General features: G+C 49.3%; 1 protein-coding gene across 1 annotated transcript in view; it reads right to left on the bottom strand.

Moving 5' to 3' along the window:
* Window positions 1-17,315, bottom strand: part of TPRN (taperin) — a 123,893-nt gene extending 106,578 nt beyond the window's left edge. The window contains exon 1 of the mRNA XM_082263899.1: window positions 14,742-17,315. Coding sequence (XP_082120025.1) covers window positions 14,742-17,216 — 2,475 coding nt within the window. The 5' untranslated portion in view covers window positions 17,217-17,315. The remainder of the gene's footprint in view (window positions 1-14,741) is intronic.
* Window positions 17,316-21,065: the final 3,750 nt, after the last annotated feature.

Raw genomic sequence — 21,065 nt, 5'->3', positions numbered from 1 at the left:
AATGTCTGTAGAGCACGGCTTTGATACATTTTTTTGTTGTCCAAGTGCTTGTGAGGGATATATCTTGTCACTTCCTGTCCCAGTGACAACACTGTCATTGGGACCAGAAGTGATCAGAGATTTCAATCTTCAAGTGAATCTAGGCCTCCCCCTTAGCATGCCATAGTTGCCAATGATGGAGGTAAGGTCAGACAAAGCACAATTCTAGTTGACCCCAAATGTTTCTAAGGGCTCTTTCACAGGGGCGTTCCGTATGTCCGTATATCACCCCATCCGTTTGCGGGTGATATACGGACATAATGCATGTCAACGGGATTGCAGATGTCAGCGGATGACCATCCGCACACATCCGATTTGCGTCCTTTCAGTTTTGTTCAGTTTTTTGGAACGGAACAGAATCCTATTTTTCTTCCGTTTAAAAAACGGAACGGATGCAAAATCGGATGTCAGCGGTGTCATCCGCTGACATCCGCAATCCCCATAGACATACATTATGTCAGCATATCATCCGCAAACGGATGGGATGATATGCGGACATACGGAGTGGAAGAAGAAATCGGAGAGGCCGTGTGAAAGAGCCCTAAAGCAGGGTCTGGACACCATCATCAACTCATCTTTGGGTTTTTTGGTTCCTTCAGCTGTATGTACTCCTACCCCCCCCCCCCCCCATCTCTTCTGTTTTTGGCAATTGTGGGGAGTGGGGGGGGGGGAGAGAGAAAGTACCTGGTTTTGACCTGCTCGCACTTCCAATTAGATCTTCACTGTGATCCAATGGAAGTCTTCATCCCCCTGCAACCTTCTGAGAAATATCACAGGTCCCAAAGGGCTGCAGCCTGCCCCCAGTAAACATGCCGGTGAGGGGACCCAAAGACCGGTGAAGAACCAGTTCAGTTGAGTACAGTGCTGGACCCCTGGACAGGCAAGTGTCCTTTTATTAAAAGTCAGCGGCTACAGAATTTGAACTGTTGACTTTTTAATACAGGGGGAAGATACGCTTTAAGTATCACCTAATTTATATATTAGCAGGCTCTCCCAACATCATAAACAGAGACAAGACGGTTTCTCTGTTGGGACTCGTTCACACTTGCGGTTGGGGGGCAGAGCAGCCCTACGGTTGAGCCATGCTAATTCTGCCCTCCAACTGCTACCATATTTAGCTCCAGAGACGGTGGCTTGGGACGTACATATGAAACGGCTACTGCGTTTTGCTTTGCAGCAGGACTTATTCCCCCATCCCCATGTCCTTCTAATTGTCGTTTACGTGAATAGGCCCGCTCTGCAGGCACTAAAGTATGGGCTTCAAGGGATCAAAGCAGGCAGCAAGGAGGCAATAAAAGGCCTCCTCACGTCCTGTCAAATGCGCTCTGAAAGCAATCTAGAAGTGTGAATGAGCCCTTAGAATTAGGGAATAATCAATATCAATATCGCCTCTCCAGCTTGATTATTGGACAATCAAGAAATAGCAACACACTCATTTTATCTCACTTTGCTATCTCCTCCTGTCAGCACATGTGCTAGCGGCAAAGCTTGATTGGTTCCCTCTCCCAGTCTTAATGCCGTTGTACATAGGAAAACAAGAGGACAAATTATGATATGGACAAAAATACATAATTTAATAAAAACACTGCTGCAATAAAATGATTGGCTTTTATTTAGATTTAGGCCTTTAACTAGCTGGGAAATAAACTTTTTAAAGCCCAGCTGTGAATTTCTCACTGGCCAGCAATGAGTAAAAGGTCCCTTTTCAGAAAGAAGCCCAGTATAGAAACCTTGAAGCTTCTTCCTAGCCTCTGGCTAAACCTCGATTATCCAACACATTTACCCCTGCCGCCCCCTCCTCTCCACGCTACCTATGAATGGGTCTGCTGAGTTGAAGGCACGGTTTAATAAGTTGCAGTAACTTTCCATTTCACATAAGGCTTCTCCGGTAATGACAGGGCTCAGGACTTGAGCTGTAAAAAATCTCTTAAAATGTCTCTATAAAATTTAATTGAAAGGCATGTGTGGTGAAAGTACAGTCTAGGAAGTGCATTGCTGTAAGAGTTACACTGCTACCTAGAAACAATCATGTTGTAGTTACACTTTCCCATACTGGTAAATCTTCATCATGTGCAAGGTTTTGTCATCCCCATTGACTTTTAAAGTAAGACCCCTTTCCGATCAGGTCCCCCAGTCAGTTTTTTTCCAGGCAGACTTGATTGGACGGTCCATTCACCCCTATGGACCCATGGTTGGGTTCATTTACATCTGCCTACCTCCGATCCACTAAAAACAAACAAAAAGAGATCCGTCCTCCATCTAGGCAGATCAGTTCAGATTGAATCCACTGTCCATTTACACCCAGCCACCCACAGAGTAGAACAGAGTAGCTCTGTCCGTGAGGACGCGGACCGGTCACCTGCCCGTGAGGACGCGGAACGGTCACCTGCCCGTGAGGACGCGGAACGGTCACCTGCCCGTGAGGACGCGGAACGGTCACCTGCCCGTGAGGACGCGGAACGGTCACCTGCCCGTGAGGACGCGGAACGGTCACCTGCCCGGGTGGACGCGGAACGGTCATCTGCCCGGGTGGACGCGGAACGGTCACCTGCCCTTGAGGACGCGGAACGGTCACCTGCCCTTGAGGACGCGGAACGGTCACCTGCCCTTGAGGACGCGGAACGGTCACCTGCCCTTGAGGACACGGAACGGTCACCTGCCCGGGTGGACGCGGAACGGTCACCTGCCCGGGTGGACGCGGAACGGTCACCTGCCCGGGTGGACGCGGAACGGTGACCTGCCCAGGTGGACGCGGAACGGTCACCTGCCCGGGTGGACACGGAACGGTCACCTGCCCGGGTGGACACGGAACGGTCATCTGCCCGGGTGGACACGGAACGGTCATCTGCCCGGGTGGACACGGAACGGTCATCTGCCCGGGTGGACACGGAACGGTCATCTGCCCGGGTGGACACGGAACGGTCACCTGCCCGTGAGGACACGGAACGGTCATCTGCCCGATTTGCGATAATCAGCAGGAGATCAGCGAACAGGTCCCCTGCAGATCAAAATGGAGTCCGCCCTTTGTAAAAGGGGCCTAAGGCAGGCCATAGATGGTTTGAGTCTTGGCCGAGATTCCAACCGTGTGTGGGCAAGCTGAATGTACCTTTGTCACCACAGAGGGAATTTCCCAAAAGGCAACACGGGCAGCAATAAACATTTGACAGATGTTGTAAGCCAATGCCATTGTATCAAAAGGATTACTTCAGCAGGCTAAGGCCGGCCATACATGGTTCGAATCTCAGGCCAGTTCAGCAGGAACCGGGCCGAGAGTCGAACCGTTAATAGGCAGGTGGAATCTACCAAGCTGATCGATCGACTTGAGTACAACCAGCCTAGCAGATTCTCTTGCAATTATCTCTTGTGATGTCTTTTGCTGTAGTAGCTGCTAGCGATAATCACTGTCTTCTCCCAGCGGAGAAGGCTTTCCCTGCCCCTGCTGGGAGAAGACAATTGCAGATTCTCCTGTCACTGTGTTGATGCAATCCCGCAACCAAAGAAATTTGCACTGTGTATGGCTGGTCTAGGAAACCTAACCCCTTCCCAAAGTTTGGACAGTTCAGCCAGTGCAACGAAAAAAAAAAAAAAAAAGCGTCACATGTTTTCTACCAGTCATCAAGTTTTCTGAAGAGTTAATGGTTAATGCAGATGTCAAGTTTCACTGTAAGAAAGAGAGGACTAAACACTTAAAGACTAAAGAATAAAAGAGCAAAGTACAATGTCCATCTGCCTACGGCAGCAACCAATGGCACCCAATGAGATCTGTTTTCTCTAGTCAGATCCATTAAAGCAGAACTAGACCCATCAACTTAACCGGTTCCAAAAACCATAAAATAAAGGCATGTCATAAATAATATCTGTCACAGTTGCTTGTGCTCACAACCGTTAAGTGTCTGGTGCCATAACTGATCACATGTGCAGCACCATGGCAGCTGCAGATCAAACAGAAGCCAAGATGGCAGCTCCCATGGCTGTAAAGGATAGGAGGGTTTAGTTCTGCTTTAAGGGCCTCTCACATGAGTGATCTGATCAGATCCGGTCAGTTTTTCTGTTATTTCATAACACCTGGCAGCTCCATAGAGCAGATCGGGGTCTGTCCATGTCCACTCAGCATAAACTGAGCAGACACAGACCTGTCACCTGACCCTCTCTGCTCTCACCACCAGATCAGTGGACTGATCCCCTGCTGATTGGAACAGAAGGTGCCAGTGCGGGGTCTGTCCATGTCCACTCTGCATAAACGGAGCTGACACAGACCTGTCATCTGCCCCTCTCTGCTCTCATCACCAGATCAGTGGACTGATCCCCTGCTAATTGGAACAGAAGGCGCCAGTGCGGGGTCTGTCCATGTCCACTCTGCATAAACTGAGCTGACACAGACCTGTCACCTGACCCTCTCTGCTCTCACCACCAGATCAGTGGACTGATCCCCTGCTGATTGGAACAGAAGGTGCCAGTGCGGGGTCTGTCCATGTCCACTCTGCATAAACTGAGCTGACACAGACCTGTCATCTGCCCCTCTCTGCTCTCATCACCAGATCAGTGGACTGATCCCCTGCTAATTGGAACAGAAGGCGCCAGTGCGGGGTCTGTCCATGTCCACTCTGCATAAACTGAGCTGACACAGACCTGTCACCTGACCCGCTCTGCTCTCACCACCAGATCAGTGGACTGATCCCCTGCTGATTGGAACAGAAAGTGCCAGTGCGGGGTCTGTCCATGTCCACTCTGCATAATCTGAGCTGACACAGACCTGTCATCTGCCCCTCTCTGCTCTCATCACCAGATCAGTGGACTGATCCCCTGCTGATTGGAACACAAGGGCCAGTGCGGGGTCTGTCCGTGTCCACTCTGCTTAAACTGAGCTGACACAGACCTATCATCTGCCCCTCTCTGCTCTCATCACCAGATCAGTGGACTGATCCCCTGCTGATTGGAACAGAAGGCGCCAGTGTGAAGGGACCCCAAGAGGCAGTAACTGATTGCTATAGGTTATAGCACATCTGTCAGAGTTCTCATTTATGTGTGTGCACCTCCCTTCCTGCCATAATGTCAGCACAGGAAATGAGGTGTCCCAATAGGAACCTGACAGTGCTGACCCTTACCTGCTAAAAATGTCCAGTAATCACATAGGTGGGGAAAGTAGGGGACACACAGCAATACAAATCTGACAAGGGTTCTAACCCTTCCCTGCACTTTAAAAAAAAAAAAAAGTTTCTAATGGTCAGCTTTTTTCAAAGAATATGATCGCCAACCATTCTCTTTTTTCCTAAACACCAGCAAACTCATCGCCATGTAGGATATAAGAGCAAAACTACATAGTGTAAATCCACAATAAAAATCAAGTTTATTGAAGCAAATCCACATACCAATTCTTGCAGAGCATACAGCACATGTAGAGTTATAAAACTCCAATACACCAGTAACAAAGATGGCTGCAGCTCAGCATGTATGTGTGATAGTGTGTATCCTGGCTCCCCTCTACGCATTTCGTCAGATAAGGGGGTACAATGATGTCATTTCTGACAAAATGTGTTGGGCAGAGCCAGGATACACGCTACCACACGTGCCGAGTCGTGGCCATCTTTGTTACTGGCATAGGAGTTTTAGAACACTTCACACGCTGTATCCTCTGCAAGACTTTAAGTGTATGTACTTAAATAAACTTGATATTTATGTGGTTTTACACTATGTAGTTTTGCTCTTCTATCCGACACGATGATAGAGGAGTTGCCGGTCCTGATAACAGAGTGATGTGAAGGGTTGGTTTGCAGTCCTGGAGGCAGGCTGTGGCAGCCATATACGATACTATCCCAGGGATCTTGTAAGGTGGCAATAAAGGAACAGGAGGGGATTTGCGGATACATTAAGCTATATATGACCACTATATAGGGGGGGGGGTCATATAAGTCTGGTAAACCTTGACAGCACAACGTGGGTGGTGTGTGAGACATGGAACTTTAAACGATTAAGGACTGCCCCACATACATATACTGTGGCAGGGCAGCCCTTTAGTGCAAAATCACATACCTGTACGTGACTCCTTTCTTCGGCTATGGGGTGCACGTTCCTGCCGGAGCCCCGCTCCTACTGTGATTGGAGACAGCGGGGGCCAATCAGGGGGTCCAGTGGACCCAATGTCTGCGGGGAAACCTGGGGATTGTTCGGAGAGAGGCAGAACGGTAGTCTGCCTATGTTAACAAGGCAAATTGCCATCTGCCAGTAAGAAAGAAAGATCTTGTGTTTCTGCTAAGCAGGAACACAGATCTCTGTCTTTCTTCAGTTAAAGCGGAGTTCCGGCCACAAAATCAACATAGTCGAATTTGGGCCATCCGCTTGCTATAGCGCACCTGAAAAAGAAATGGGTAGTTAGGATTTTTTTTTTTTTTACTTGCCTTGTAATTGCAGAAAAAAAAATACTCACCTTCCTTCCACTTCCTCCCTCGGCCGCACGGCTCGCACCGTCACTTCCGCTTTGCAATGATTCCTGGGAGCTGAACGTCATCGCTCCCAGGAATCAATGCGCCTGCACCGGCCCCGCTCGTTACTTCCGGTGCAACGCCGCATTCCTTGCTAAACAGCTTCTGGGCATGCCCAGAAGCTGCGGAGGAATGCGGCGACGCACCGGAAGTGACGAGTGGGGCCGGTGCAGGCGCATTCTGCGAGAAGAAGACACGGAAGAGGACGCGCTGGCTTCAGCTGCCCACACCTGAGATGGCAACGCAGGAGAAGAAATTTTAAAAGTGAGCATTTCTTCTTGCAGGTAAGTGAGAACCGGGACAGATCAGAGGCTATCCATTGTGGAATGTACTAGCCCTGACTGTCGCGGGGGTATGTTTCTTGAAATTTTTTATTTGTAGCCGGAACTCCGCTTTAAGTCACCCCCCACACAGTAACAGTCCTTTCACATGGGCTTTTCGCCCGGCGGACTCAGTTTTGCTCAGTGGGGATCGATCCGCTGATCTCCACTGAGCAGGCGGATGACAGGTCAGACTCCGCTTACTTTGCAGAGACGGAGCTGTCAGAGCCCCACTCTCCTCTATGGGAGAACGGATGAAAACGGACCGCCCTATCCGATCCTCCAGGCGGATGGAAAATAGGGTTTCCATCCTTCTTGAATTTACGGACCACATTGGATCGGATAGCAGCGGGTGTCAGCGGACATGTCACTGTTGACATCTGCCGCACCATAGGGGTGCATGGAGCATCTGATCAGGTCCGCCTGAAAAACTGACAGGCGGACCTGATCGGAAAGCCCGTGTGAAAGGGGCTTAAGAAAGCACGACCAAGGAACACCGTTAACCCTTTGATTCCCCCCATGTTAACCCCTTCTCTGCCAGTGTCATTTATATAGGGACAGTGCATTTTCTTTTTTAGCACTGATCACGGTATTGGTGTCACTGGTCCCCAAAAAGTGTCAGATTTGTTTGCCGCACTCCAGCTAAAAATCGCTGATCGCCGCCATTACTAGTAAAAACAATAAAAAAAAAAAAAAAAAAAATTAAAAGTCCACAAATCTATCCTATAGTTTGTAGACACTAACTTCTGTGCAAACCAATCAATATATTCCCCTTTGGGATTTTTTTTTAACCAAAAATATGTAGCAGAATACATATTGGCCTAAATTGATGAAGAAATTTTATTTAAATGTTTTTATTGGATGTGTTTTATAACAAAAAGTAAAAAAATTATGGGCTTTTTTTTTTTAATTTTCATTTTTTTTTTTTTTTTGTTTACAGTGCAAAGAATAAAATCTGCAGAGGGGATCAATTACCACTAAAAGAAAGCCCCATTTGTGGGGGGAAAAAAGGCCTTACATTTCATTTGGGTACACTGTCACACGACTGCGCAATTGTCAGTTAAAGTAACTATCACAAAAAATGGCCTGGTAAAACCTTCCAGAGCTGAAGTGGTTAAGGTGGACTACTTCTCATTGGGATTAATACATTTAAAGGGGACTATCCCTTATTTCCATCTGTGAGAAGGAGACGGTTTACCAGCTGAGCTTTTAATTGGACTCTGTTACATTGGATTAGGAGCTTTGCATTTTTGCACACAGTTTTGCTCGTTGATGTCTTTGCGCTTTATTGCTTATTTGTGTCATTTCTTTAGAAATAGAAAGAATAAATAGCGGTGGCTGCTATTGGTACAGATATTTGCACATTAGCACCATCACATATGTTGCATTGATATTTGTATTATTGCACAACTTTTTTTGGGGTCGTCACATATTTTTTATTTTCACTATTGATTTATATTTATATTTTCTATTCAGCGCTACACTTTAGTATTTTGTATGTACTTTGCATCAGAGTCTACTGCTAGCCGCTGTCCCTGTGGACACATTTTGCTGTACTAGCGCAGATTTATACTTGTTTTAATAAGCTTTTTTCTTAAAGTATAACTGAAGGCAATTTTTTTTTTTTTTCTACATTTTGGATAGAGTGGAGAGGGATTACATACCCTGTCAGTTTTTATTGCCGTCTGTGTCCCTGTTAAGTAAAATTACCCCCTCTGTGTGTCCCATTCACCATGGTCACTGAAAGTAAAAAAAAAAAAAAAAAAAATCCCACATTTTGGGTTGTCCCGGCCCCTTACCACGTGATTAGCTGTCAGCCAATGACAGCTGATCACATGATGTAAACCGCAGCCGGCGATCAGTTTTCAGTGGGGGGGAGAAAAAAAAAAGAAGAAGATCGCCAGCTGCTGTCACAGGGACATCAGTCCCAAGAGGAGAGGAGCATCTGTGCCCCCCAATGCCACCTACCAGTGCCCATCAGTGCCACCTACCAGTGCAGATCAGTGCCACCTACCAGTGCCCACCAGTGCCACCTATCAATGCCCATCAGTGTCACCTACCAGTGCCTATCATTGCCCAGTGCCACCTACCAGTGCAGCCTATCAGTGCCTATCAGGGCCCATCAGTGCCGCCTCATCAGCGCACATCAATGAAGAAGAAAAGTTACCTGTTTGCAAAATTTTCTAACAAACTATAAAAACTTTTTTTTTTTTCACAATTTTCCATCTTTTTTTTTTTGTTTGTTCAGCAAAAAATAAAAACCCCAGTAGTGATTAAATACCACCAAAAGAAAGCTCTATTTGTATTAAAATGCATAAAAATGGCATTTGGGTACAGTGTTGCATGACCGCGCAATTGTCATTCAAAGTGCGACAGGGCTGAAAGCTGAGAATTGGCCTGGGCAGGAAGGGGGTTTAAGTGCCCAGTAGGCAAGTGATTAAAAAAAAGTTTTGCTGATCATTCTACTTCCAGTATTCTCTGGACTCATACTGGCATCTGATGCTGTCTACACTTCTAACAACCGTCCTCCGATCCAATCAATTACGTTGAATGGGACATTTATGCTCTTAAATCTTTAGCTGCCCTAACAGCAGCACAGGAGGTGGGTAAAATGCCATAGTTAGCCAAGTAGGCTTCCCATTTTATACGTGTCACTATGGGCTGGTATAGGCAAAGCCTTTACACTGGTCTGAGCTTTCCAAATTGCAGTGAATGAACTACAGCACAGCAGATGGAGCTGAGCAGACAAGGTAATATGAGCAGTGTACCTCCCATACACAGGGCATATATTAGTGAACGTGAAGGACGGTGAACAATGCCTGCCTATTTTTGCCTTTGAACCTTCACCATCCTCCTCAGGTATAGGGGAGCCAAGCTTCCCCGTTATGAAATTGTGTTCCATACGTCCTGCTGGGTCCTGGTCGCTTGACCAAAGCACAACAGGGTATGTAATGATACCCAAGTGTATAAAGAAGGGTTTCTCAACCAGGGTTCCTCCTGAGGTTGCTAGGGGTTCATTGGGTTCTGTATGTCCTGCCGGGTCCTGGTCGCTTGCCCAAAGCACAACAGGGTATGTAATGATACCCAAGTGAATAAAGCAGGTCAACCAGGGTTCTGTGGATCCCTAGGGTTCCTCCTGAGGTGTCTAGGGGTTCATTGGGTTCTGTACGTCATGCTGGGTCCTGGTCGCTCGACCAAAGCACAACAGGGTATGTAATGATACCCAAGTGTATAAAGAAGGGTTTCTCAACCAGGGTTCCTCATGAGGTTGCTAGGGGTTCATTGGGTTCTGTATGTCCTGCCGGGTCCTGGTCGCTTGCCCAAAGCACAACAGGGTATGTAATGATACCCAAGAAGGTCAAACCAGGGTTCTGTGGATCCCTAGGGTTCCTCCTGAGGTGTCTAGGGGTTCATTGGGTTCTGTACGTCCTGCTGGGTCCTGGTCGCTCGACCAAAGCACAACAGGGTATGTAATGATACCCAAGTGTATAAAGAAGGGTTTCTCAACCAGGGTTCCTCCTGAGGTTGCTAGGGGTTCATTGGGTTCTGTACGTCCTGCCAGGTCCTGGTCGCTTGACCAAAGCACAACAGGGTATGTAATGATACCCAAGTGAATAAAGCAGGTCAACCAGGGTTCTGTGGATCCCTAGGGTTCCTCCTGAGGTGTATAGGGGTTCATTGGGTTCTGTACGTCCTGCTGGGTCCTGGTCGCTCGACCAAAGCACAACAGGGTATGTAATGATACCCAAGTGTATAAAGAAGGGTTTCTCAACCAGGGTTCCTCTTGAGGTTGCTAGGGGTTCATTGGGTTCTGTACGTCCTGCCAGGTCCTGGTCGCTTGACCAAAAGCACAACAGGGTATGTAATGATACCCAAGTGTATAAAGCAGGTCAACCAGGGTTCTGGGAATCCCTAGGGTTCCTCCTGAGGTTTCTAGGGGTTCATTGGGTTCTGTACGTCCTGCTGGGTCCTGGTCGCTCGACCAAAGCACAACAGGGTATGTAATGTTACCCAAGTGTATAAAGCAGGTCAACCAGGGTTCTGTGGATCCCTAGGATTCCTCCTGAGGTGTCTAGGGGTTCATTGGGTTCTGTACGTCCTGCTGGGTCCTGATCGCTTGACCAAAGCACAACAGGGTATGTAATGATACCCAAGTGTATAAAGAAGGGTTTCTCAACCAGGGTTCCTCCTGAGGTTGCTAGGGGTTCATTGGGTTCTGTACGTCCTGCCAGGTCCTGGTCGCTTGACCAAAGCACAACAGGGTATGTAATGATACCCAAGTGAATAAAGCAGGTCAACCAGGGTTCTGTGGATCCCTAGGGTTCCTCCTGAGGTGTCTAGGGGTTCATTGGGTTCTGTACGTCATGCTGGGTCCTGGTCGCTTGACCAAAGCACAACAGGGTATGTAATGATACCCAAGTGTATAAAGCAGGTCAACCAGGGTTCTGTGGATCCCTAGGGTTCCTCCTGAGGTGTCTAGGGGTTCATTGGGTTCTGTACGTCCTGCTGGGTCCTGGTCACTTGACCAAAGCACAACAGGGTATGTAATGATACCCAAGTGTATAAAGCAGGTCAACCAGGGTTCTGGGAATCCCTAGGGTTCCTCCTGAGGTTTCTAGGGGTTCCTTGAGCAATTTCTGTCTCACCGATAAGTTCCCAGTGACACCATTGTTCCTTTTAGCTATCTGTAAGGGGGTAATTCTTCCCAATGATGACAAGAGTAAGGAGCATTCTTCCCACTGACTGTCCCACTAATGTGTCATGAGTTGTAGAATAATTTTTAGCAGGGGTTCCCTGAGACCAGAATTTTATTTCAAGGGTTCCTCTGTGTTGAAAAGGTTGAGAAAGCCTATAGGAGGGAACAACAAATATCACTCAGGTTCATCATAATCTACCGAGCCAAGCCGAAAGTCACCTCTGCTTTTGCATCATAAACTCCAACAAAATGTTCTAAAAAGGTAATTACCTACGATATATTGTAATCTGAAAAGAAGAATTAAAAACACTTTTCATATCACACATACAAACCAAAGTACTAGGACAAGTCAATCGTGGGTACAGTCAGGCAATATTTGACTTTCTCTAATAATCATTGATCGGACAAACACAGGAACTTATTAAAACGTTTACAGAGTTCAGTGTCCAATGCATGTTGTTTTTTCCTGCACAGTTTAACCGTTAACGGCTGGATTCAACCCAACAGCACACATTGATTATATTGCAGCTTACCAATTCTTAGATGTGATGGCTGCATTTGTTTTCTTATTTAGGTTTTTTTCCCTTTTATTTTGACCTGGTGGCCAGTAAGTTTGTTGCTTTTGAAAAAAGAACAATCTGTCCTGCAGATGTATCAGAGGGGTGACAAACCATTTACCACTGACAACTGTGCTTACAATAATCAGCTTTCATGTAAAACATTTATCCCAAAAGGGCAAATTAAAAAAAGTGTTTGTTGTAGAGGGTTAAAAAATGTGAGCTCGAGTTTGGCTTCAATTTGTTAGTGTATCTAAATCTGCTAACACTCCCCCCAGATTCCGCAATGCTGCTGTCTGCTGTACCCCTTTATGCAGAGTGGAGGCACTTAAATACAGTTACCGGCCAGATCACCAGGTGAAAATAAAGTAAAAAAAAAAAAAAAGCCTAAAAAATAAAATACGAATGCAGCCATCTCATCGAACGACTGGTAAGTTGCTAGATTTAACATTTTGGGGTTTGAGTTTATTACCACTTTAAGCCTCACTGATGACTTTCCTTGCTTCTATAGTGTATCTGCCAAGAGTTTTCTTCCAAGCTCGGAACATTTTTGAACTACAAAACTGCCCTATACATTATTATTAGCGTTGGGCAGAGTAACGAGTACTTTCTGTATCCTCATTGAGAGACATCTGTATCCTCATTGAGAGACGTCTGTTCTGATGGCATGTCATAAGGAGAAGAAAAGATGGGAAAATTAAAGCAGTGGTGGAACTACCATGGTCACAAAGGTCACATTTGCGACCGGGTCCTGCAGTTCTGCCACCAGAGGGGGGGGGGGGGGGGGGGACAGGAAGGGAACCTGCTGCAGAACATGGGCTTGGTTCACACTGCTGTGACCCCAAAGTCCTGCAACGTGTTTGCGATTTCATGGCAACTTTTGTGCCTTTCACATTGCACTCAAATCACACTAAAGTTGCAGAAGACTAAAAGGGCCCCCTAAGTGGAGTAAAGAGCGCCAGAAATTAGTGGGACGAGACCCAGAACTGATGGAAAGGGCCATGGCAGTTAGGGGGGCCCTTCTTGATTTCCTGCAGCGGGGCCTTTAAGGTTCTGGTTAGGACTCTGGGTTAGGCATAGCAACAAATACTGCAGTAACTCTGTAGAGTTTTTATTGCTTGTGCTCCCCTATCCCAGTGACTCTTTCCCCTCATTTCGTCTAGCCGTCATAAGGATGTAAATGGAGTGTTGTCCCCAGTGTGGTCACAGACAGAATTAAATGCCCGGCAGAAGCTATAACTGAAGATCACATTTACATGATTCATAAAGAACACCAACATCTCAGAAAAAGCCAAATATTTCAAAGTAGTCCACTGAAGAAGAATATATTGGCAACCTGTTTCTATTTACCAAGGGTTGCCAAAAATTGACAGCAAAATGAAACACTGCACAGGTTTAATTGAGCAGCTATATTGAAGAACATTTGGAGAACCAATGACCTTTCAGCTGGTCCTCAAAGTACCACTCACACATGCAAAGAAATATACCGGGGTGAACCTGCATCATGGTAAACATCATCATCATCATGTAGAGCAGTGCTTGCCAGATGTGGCCCTTTGCTTGCCTTTATCTGGTCCATGGCAGAGAATTCCTACCACTGACACCAATGAAGGGGCACTATTCCTCCCGCTGGATGCCAACGGCGGGGTACTACTCCTCCCCGCTGGATGCCAACGGTGGGGCACTACTCCTCCCCGCTGGATGCCAACGGCGGGGAACTACTCCTCCCCGCTGGATGCCAATGGCAGGGCACTACTCCTCCCTGCTGGACAGCAATGACGGGACACTACTGCTCCCTCTGGACGCCAATGACGGGACACTACTCCTCCCCGCTGGATGCCAACCGAAGGGCACTACTCCTCCCCGCTGGATGCCAACCGAAGGGCACTACTCCTCCCCGCCGGACGCTAACCGCGGGGCACTACTCCTCCCCGCCGGACGCCAACAGCGGGGCACTACTCCTCCCCGCCGGACGCCAACAGCGGGGCACTACTCCTCCCCGCCAACAGCGGGGCACTACTTCTCCCCGCTGGACGCCAATGGCGGGGCACTACTTTTCCCCGCTGGACGCCAACGGCGGGGCACTACTCCTCCCCGCTGGACGCCAACGGGGGGACACTACTGCTCCCGCTGGACGCCAACGAGGGGACACTACTGCTCCCACTGGACGCCAGCGACGGGGCACTATTCCTCCCGCTGGACACCAAAGACGGGACACTACTGCTCCCGCTAGACGCCAATGACGGGGCACTATTTCTCCCGCTGGACCCCAATGACCGGGCACTATTCCTCCCACTGGACACCAATGATGCGGCACTATTCCTCCCGCTGACACCAATGATGGGGCACTATTCCTCCCGCTGGACACCAATGACGGGGCACTATTCCTCCCGCTGACACTAATGATGAGGCATTGTTAGCAATGTCAGGGCATTTTCTACTACCACTGGCCACATTCCGGCGCCTTGGAGTCTGAAGGATAGTAAACTGGCCCTTTGTTTAGATTGTTTGGAGTCCCCTGATGTAGAGGAAGCTTGAGGTCATCCCAAACATCCAATAAACCTATAGGCTGCATAATGGTTCAAGTATCCAAGTAACCTTCTGAACTGTATGAACCTAACATAAGCAGGAATACAATGACACTAAATACCTTTTTCCTTGTGGAGCCATTCTTCAACAGACAGGACTTTGACAGCGACTGGTAGCCACCGATGACCTGGATCTCATCAACTGTTGGGTACCTCTTTTTGAGCAGAGCCCCAAGTTCAGAATAGGGAGCCTCAAATCCATCTGAAGACTTTCTTTTTGAGCTGGTGTCATCATCATCCTCTTCATCCACTACCGGCGTCCTAAAAGCTTCATTCTCGGTAACGGGCTTCCTTTTGGGGTTCACAGTAAAAGTGTTGGTGCCCTTAGTGCGGACAGAGGAGAGGGAAGTATGAGGCCGGTAGGAAGCTGATGCAGGGTCTGTTGGTAATTTGGACGTTGGTTTGGCCTCTTGATCGCCAACATTAACTATGTCATCTATGTTGGTGACGGGAATATCCGCTTTAGTTACATCTTCATGTATTTTAGTGACTGGTACAGTCAATATGTCCACAGCATCTCCTTCATGTACGCTACTGAAGTACTCCAGCTGAGCCCCAATGTCAGTGAAGGACTGACCTTCCGTAGATTTGGATGGCAAAAGGCCGCTTTTCCAGTCAAAATCCGACAGTGAAGGTACGCTAGAAGATTTGAAAGTAGCAGAACTGTGAATCTGCTCTATCCTCTCCTCCCCGTTAACTGGAGCAACAACTTCCTTTACCCAGACACCATTTTTTCCCGGAGAATCGGTGGAATCCAACTTGGGTCCATTAAACGTGGAAGCACTAACTTGGACTTTTGGCTTGACTTTGGTGGCAACTTGGACAGCGCTGCCATTTGCTGGAGCAGAAGGGTCCTGCCTCTTCTTTGGAATAAAAACAAAAGAGTTCTTAGACTGCATTCGAATGTTTGCCAGGGCTTTTGCTTGGACGTCATTGTCTGCGATTTTGCTTAGGTCTGGCTTTGGTGCAGGCCTGATTTCGAAGGAATCATTACTGCTGGTGGGGAAGGAAACTTTCATTAGCTGGTTGGGAGTGGCACTGGTGAAGCTGTTGTCACAGTGGTTGTGGGAGGAGCTTTCAGAATGACTGGCACTGGATAAGGGAGGGATGCTATTTTTGGGGTGATTCACCTCAGACTTTGGCCTCCAATCATTGGCGCCTTTGGGGGGCTCGTTGGTGGAATCGTACACAGGAGATGGCACTACTCCACTTCCCTCGGAGGACCGCCGAGTTGCGGTGCCTCTAGGTCGCTTACTTTTAGACAAGAGATCTTGAATAGTAATAGCGCTGCTTGTTTTTGCATTTATCTCAGAGGGGTCAACGTGACCGTTGGTAAGAGGTGAGGAGCTCATCACCGCGGTTGCAACAGTTGCGTCAGAAGGCCTGGCCTTGCTAAGCGAGGCAGCTTTTGGGTTGACAAGGATGGTGTTTCCACCAGTCTTCTGGGCAACATTTGTAAGTTTGGAGAGCGGATGATGGTTGGTGTACCCAGCTTCAAACTTCTCCCGGACGTTCGCTACAGTAGGGGAAACCAATTTCTCATCGGTGGGCTCATCATAACGAGGAGACAGTGGTGCCAATGAAGAAGGTGAGGTGGCAGGTGGCGTGATGGGACTGGGGGGTCTTTTGTGAAACAAACCAGGATCTGGCAAAGAATGGACAGCCGGTGGTTTGGATGGAAGCCAAGCTGGGTTGTTCAAAGGAAAACGCTTTCCGTCTTCTTCCAAGATGGAGGCAGATGACGGGGAGATCTCCCCAGACCGCTTGGGTGCCTTACTTTGAGGAACATGACCTTGCCGATCAGCGGGGGCAGGTTTTGGCAACAGGGCGGGCTTACTGTCCCTTTCCAGTAGATTCTCCCAACTCCTCGACCGCATTGGTTTGCTGTGACCGTGGTCAAACTTCTCCAGTAGCCGGCTGACCCGACCAGCCTCCTCCAGCACCTCATGATGGTCTTGCGGCTCTTTCGCGGGGGCGACCTGATTTTTTTTAATTGGCTCTCTGACCGAGGGCTCCGGCTCATAGATGACCACTTCCGAGGCTCGGATTTCGGCCACTTTGCTGCCCCTCTTGGCCAGCAGTTCTTCAACGGGATCTGCGCCGGCACCGGCGACGTGGCCGGCGGTCTGGTTAAAGTAGCCGGGGTCGGACTCGATGATGATTATGTTCTCAGCTCGGATGGTGCGGATCCCTGGGACGTGGCCATAGATGTCCAGCAGGTGCCGGATGGGGGAGGCCGCTCTGCCCGCAGAGGAGGGGTAATGATGGTGATGTTGTGGTCGCCGGCGGCGACGCTCATGTTCCAGCTTGATGAAGGGGTTCTCATGGAGGGGACCCAGGCTGTCCTGCAGCACCAGGCGTTCAGGGCTGCCCTTCCTGGAGAGCCGGCTGGGTGATACATCCCTCCCCCGGGAGGATAGGACACCACCACCGCTCGCCATCTTCTGCCGCTTCCTCTCCAGCACCTCCAGCTTCCAGGCCGGCATCTTACCCGGCTCCAGCCTGGACCAGCTCTTCGTGCCGCTGCTCACCGCCATACTCGCTGCGGGGACAAACTCTGAACGCCTCCGCCGCCCGCAGCTACCGACTGACTGACTGACTAAGCTCCGATCCCACAGCCCAGTCCTGTCACATCCAACCCCGCCCCGCTGAGCTACGTCACCGTCAACAATACGCCCCCGATTCCATGCGCGAATACCTCCGCCTCTTGCCTACTTCACTCACGCCCTATGGACCACGCCCCCTGCTAGTCACCTCAAACCTCACCCTACCTCTCTGGAATCAGAAGCGCGAGCCGACTCCGCCCATCAGATAATTCCGTCACGCCCCTTTCGAAAGTCAACCCTAAAGAAAGTGCGCCCCCTACCGGGTATATTTTACCTAGCGAGTCAACAAACACTCCGTGCTATCACCCCGAGCCCCGCCCCCCAATAGTCACCCATCGGACTAATACTGAGCCCATGTGATGTCTGCAGTGCTGGGATAATCTGAGTCATCTACAGACCAGGGCGAACATGCCAAACTGTGCTCCCCCCCCCCACACACACAAAATCCCCCCCACCAGTGGCAGCTGGTGCTCAAAATTTTTGGGGGGGCGCAAAAAGAAAAATGTAATAGGTATTGCTTCGCGTCAAAAAACACAGTAAAAAATTGCGTGACTTTGAAGTCATGGTACAGGCATGGCACAGGTGATGGTATAGGCATGGCATAGGTGATGGTACAGGAGATGGTATAGGCGTGGCACAGATATGGTATAGGCATGGCATAGGTCATGGTACAGGAGATGGTATATGCCCCCTTTCATTGCAGAGACCAGCGTATATGCCCCCTTTCATTGCAGAGACCAGCGTGCGTGCCCCCTTTAATGCAGAGATCAGCGTGCGTGCCCCCTTCAATGCAATAAACACTGTGCCCCCTTCAATGCAATAAACACTGTGCTGTGCCCCCTTCAATGCAATGAACACTGTGCCCCCTTCAATGCAATAAACACTGTGCTGTGCCCCCTTCAATGCAATAAACACTGTGCCCCCTTCAATGCAATGAACACTGTGCCCCCTTCAATGCAATGAACACTGTGCTGTGCCCCCACAATGCAGAGTTCAGCGTGCATGCCCCCTTCAATGCAACTGTGCTGTGCCCCCTTCAATGCAATGAACACTGTGCTGTACCCCCACAATGCAATAAACACTGTGCTGTGCCCGCTTCAATGCAATAAACACTGTGCTGTGCCCCCTTCAATGCAATGAACACTGTGCTGTGCCCCCACAATGCAGAGTTCACCCCAATGATTGCAGAGTGCCCACAGCATTGTCCCCCAATGATTGCAGAGTGCCCACAGCATTGTACCCCAATGATTGCAGAGTGCCCACAGCATTGTCCCCCAATGATTGCAGAGTGCCACAGCATTGTACCCCAATGATTGCAGAGTGCCCACAGCATTGTACCCCAACGATTGCAGAGTGCCACAGCATTGTACCCCAATGATTGCAGAGTGCCCACAGCATTGTCCCCCAATCAATGCAGAGACCAGCGTGCGTGCTCCCTTCAATCCAATGCACTTACCTGGTGGTGGCTCGGCTCCCAGCAGCGGCTTCTCCCCTCCTCGATACTTCGTCCTCTTCTGCGGCGGGTCCTTCTCCCTCGTCTCTGCCTCTCCTCTGCGGCGGGAACCGGCGGGCGGCCTCTCCTCTTCTCTGCGGCGGGAAGGTGAGCGGCGGTGACGGTGAGTGACTGACGCACGCACCGGCACCGCCCCCATTGCGACGTCAGCGATCGGATGTCCTGGATGATGATTGGTCCAGGCTGGAGACTGGACCAATCAGAGCCAGGATATCACGAAGGTGGGGGTGGCCAAGTGCTCTTTCCTGCGCCCAGGTTACGCCCCCAGAAGGCAGCCAATCGGCGCCTCTTCTGGGTCGTAAACCCCACCCCTCTTTAGCCAACACATAGGCCGGTCAGGCCGGCGAACCGATTTTTTTTTTCCTAACTTTATTGTTCTTTTTGTCTTTTTTTTTTACTTTTTTTTAGGGGGGGGCGGCGCCCTGGCGCCCCCTATGCACGGGCCGCCACTGCCCCCCACACTAAAACACTGAGCCCTAATCTGCATGCTTACCCCCTAAGAAAAAATCCCCCCTAACAGTACAAATCCACCAACTGCTGAAATCCCCCCTCCCAGCACAAATCTACCAACTGCTGAAATCCCCCCTCCCAGTACAAATCCACCAACTGCTGAAATACCCCCTCCCAGCACAAATACACCCGCTACTGAAATTACCCCTCCCAGCAAAAATCTACCCCCCACTGAAATCCCCCTCCCAGCACAAATCCACCCGCACCATTAAAATCCACCCTCCTAGAACAAATCCACCCCCCCCCCTCCATTGCAATCCCCCTACCAGTACAAATCCACCCCCTACTGAAATCAACCCTCCCAGCATAGACCCCCCCCCCACAAATCCCCCCTCCTAGCACAATCGTCTTCACCCTCCTTACATAATTCTCCCTAAATCACCACTCTTAGCACTCTCCGCTCCCCCCAAATTTCCCCCTCCTAACACAAGTCTTCTTCCCCCCCCCCATCCCCCTCCCAACACAAATCCCCCTAAAGCACCACTCTTAGCAACCCCCCAAATTTACCCTCCTAGAACAAATCTTACCCCCCCTCCTCGCACCAATTTCCCCCCCTCCTTACACAAATCACCCAAAATCACCACTCTTAGCACTCCCTAAATTTCTCCTCTTGAACAATACCTACCCCCTGCCCCCCCAAAAAAAATCCCTCCTCCTAGCACATTCTTCTTCACCCTTCCTACATAAATCTCCCTAAATCACCACTCTTAGCACCCCCCCAAATTTCCCCCTCCTTGTACAGTACTTACCCCCTGCCCCCCACATCCCCCCTCCTAGCACAAATTCTTTTCACCCGTACCCCTTCCAACACAAATCCCCCTAAAGCACTACACTTATCAACCCCCCAAATTTCTCCTCGAACAATACTTACCCCAGGCCCCCCCCCTCCTCGCACAAATCTTCTCTCCCCATCCCCCCTCTCAACACAAATCCCCTAAAGCACCACTCTTAGCACCCCCCCCCCAAATTTCCCCTCCTAGAACAATATTTACCCCCTGCCCCCCCCAATCCCCCCTTCTAGCACAAATCTTCTTCCCCCCTCCTTACACTAATCCTTCTAAATCACCACTTGTAGCACCCTCCCCAATATGTCTCCTCCTAGAACAATACTTACCCCCTGTTGCCCCCCAAATTCCCTCTTCCCACACAAATTCCCTCCCCCCATACTTCTTGTGGCCCCCCCCTCATATGATACCCCTCCTGCCCACCCCTTGTCCCAGCCCTGTATATCAGATTATAGAATGATGCTGGAAGTTCACACCTCATTGGATTCATGTACTAACCAATCACTGCACGTTGTGGAAGAGACACTTACGTTTAAGGCCCGTACACACGTAGCGATTGTCGGCCATAAATATTCGGCCAACGTCCGATCGGCCGATTGTCGGCTTGTTAGTATGATGCTTCCGACAACCGACTGCAACTTTTCGGCCGAACAAAATCTGGTGTGCAGGCTTTAAAATTTTTCTTGGCCAACACCAGAACGGCCATTTGTTCCTCAGTCAGTACAGAATTCGGCCGACAAACAGCAGATTAGCAAGACTGGGCATGCTCAGAAAAGAAAAAACACACGGAAAGTTAACCATCACATGACATCACTTCTGCAGTCGGCTGTTGTTGGCCGACAAAATTCGTGTGCAGTCTTTAGTACTTTTCAACCGTCAGGACAGCACCGGACAAAACACGGCCGATCGTTCGGCCGACAATCGCTACGTGTGTACGGGGCTTTAGGCTCACTTCAAATCTGCATGTTCCAG

This window comes from Pelophylax lessonae (assembly GCF_965119305.1).
Source record: "Pelophylax lessonae genome assembly, chromosome: 7".
NCBI classification, from domain to species: domain Eukaryota; kingdom Metazoa; phylum Chordata; class Amphibia; order Anura; family Ranidae; genus Pelophylax; species Pelophylax lessonae.
This window is presented reverse-complemented; position numbering and strand designations above follow the sequence as displayed.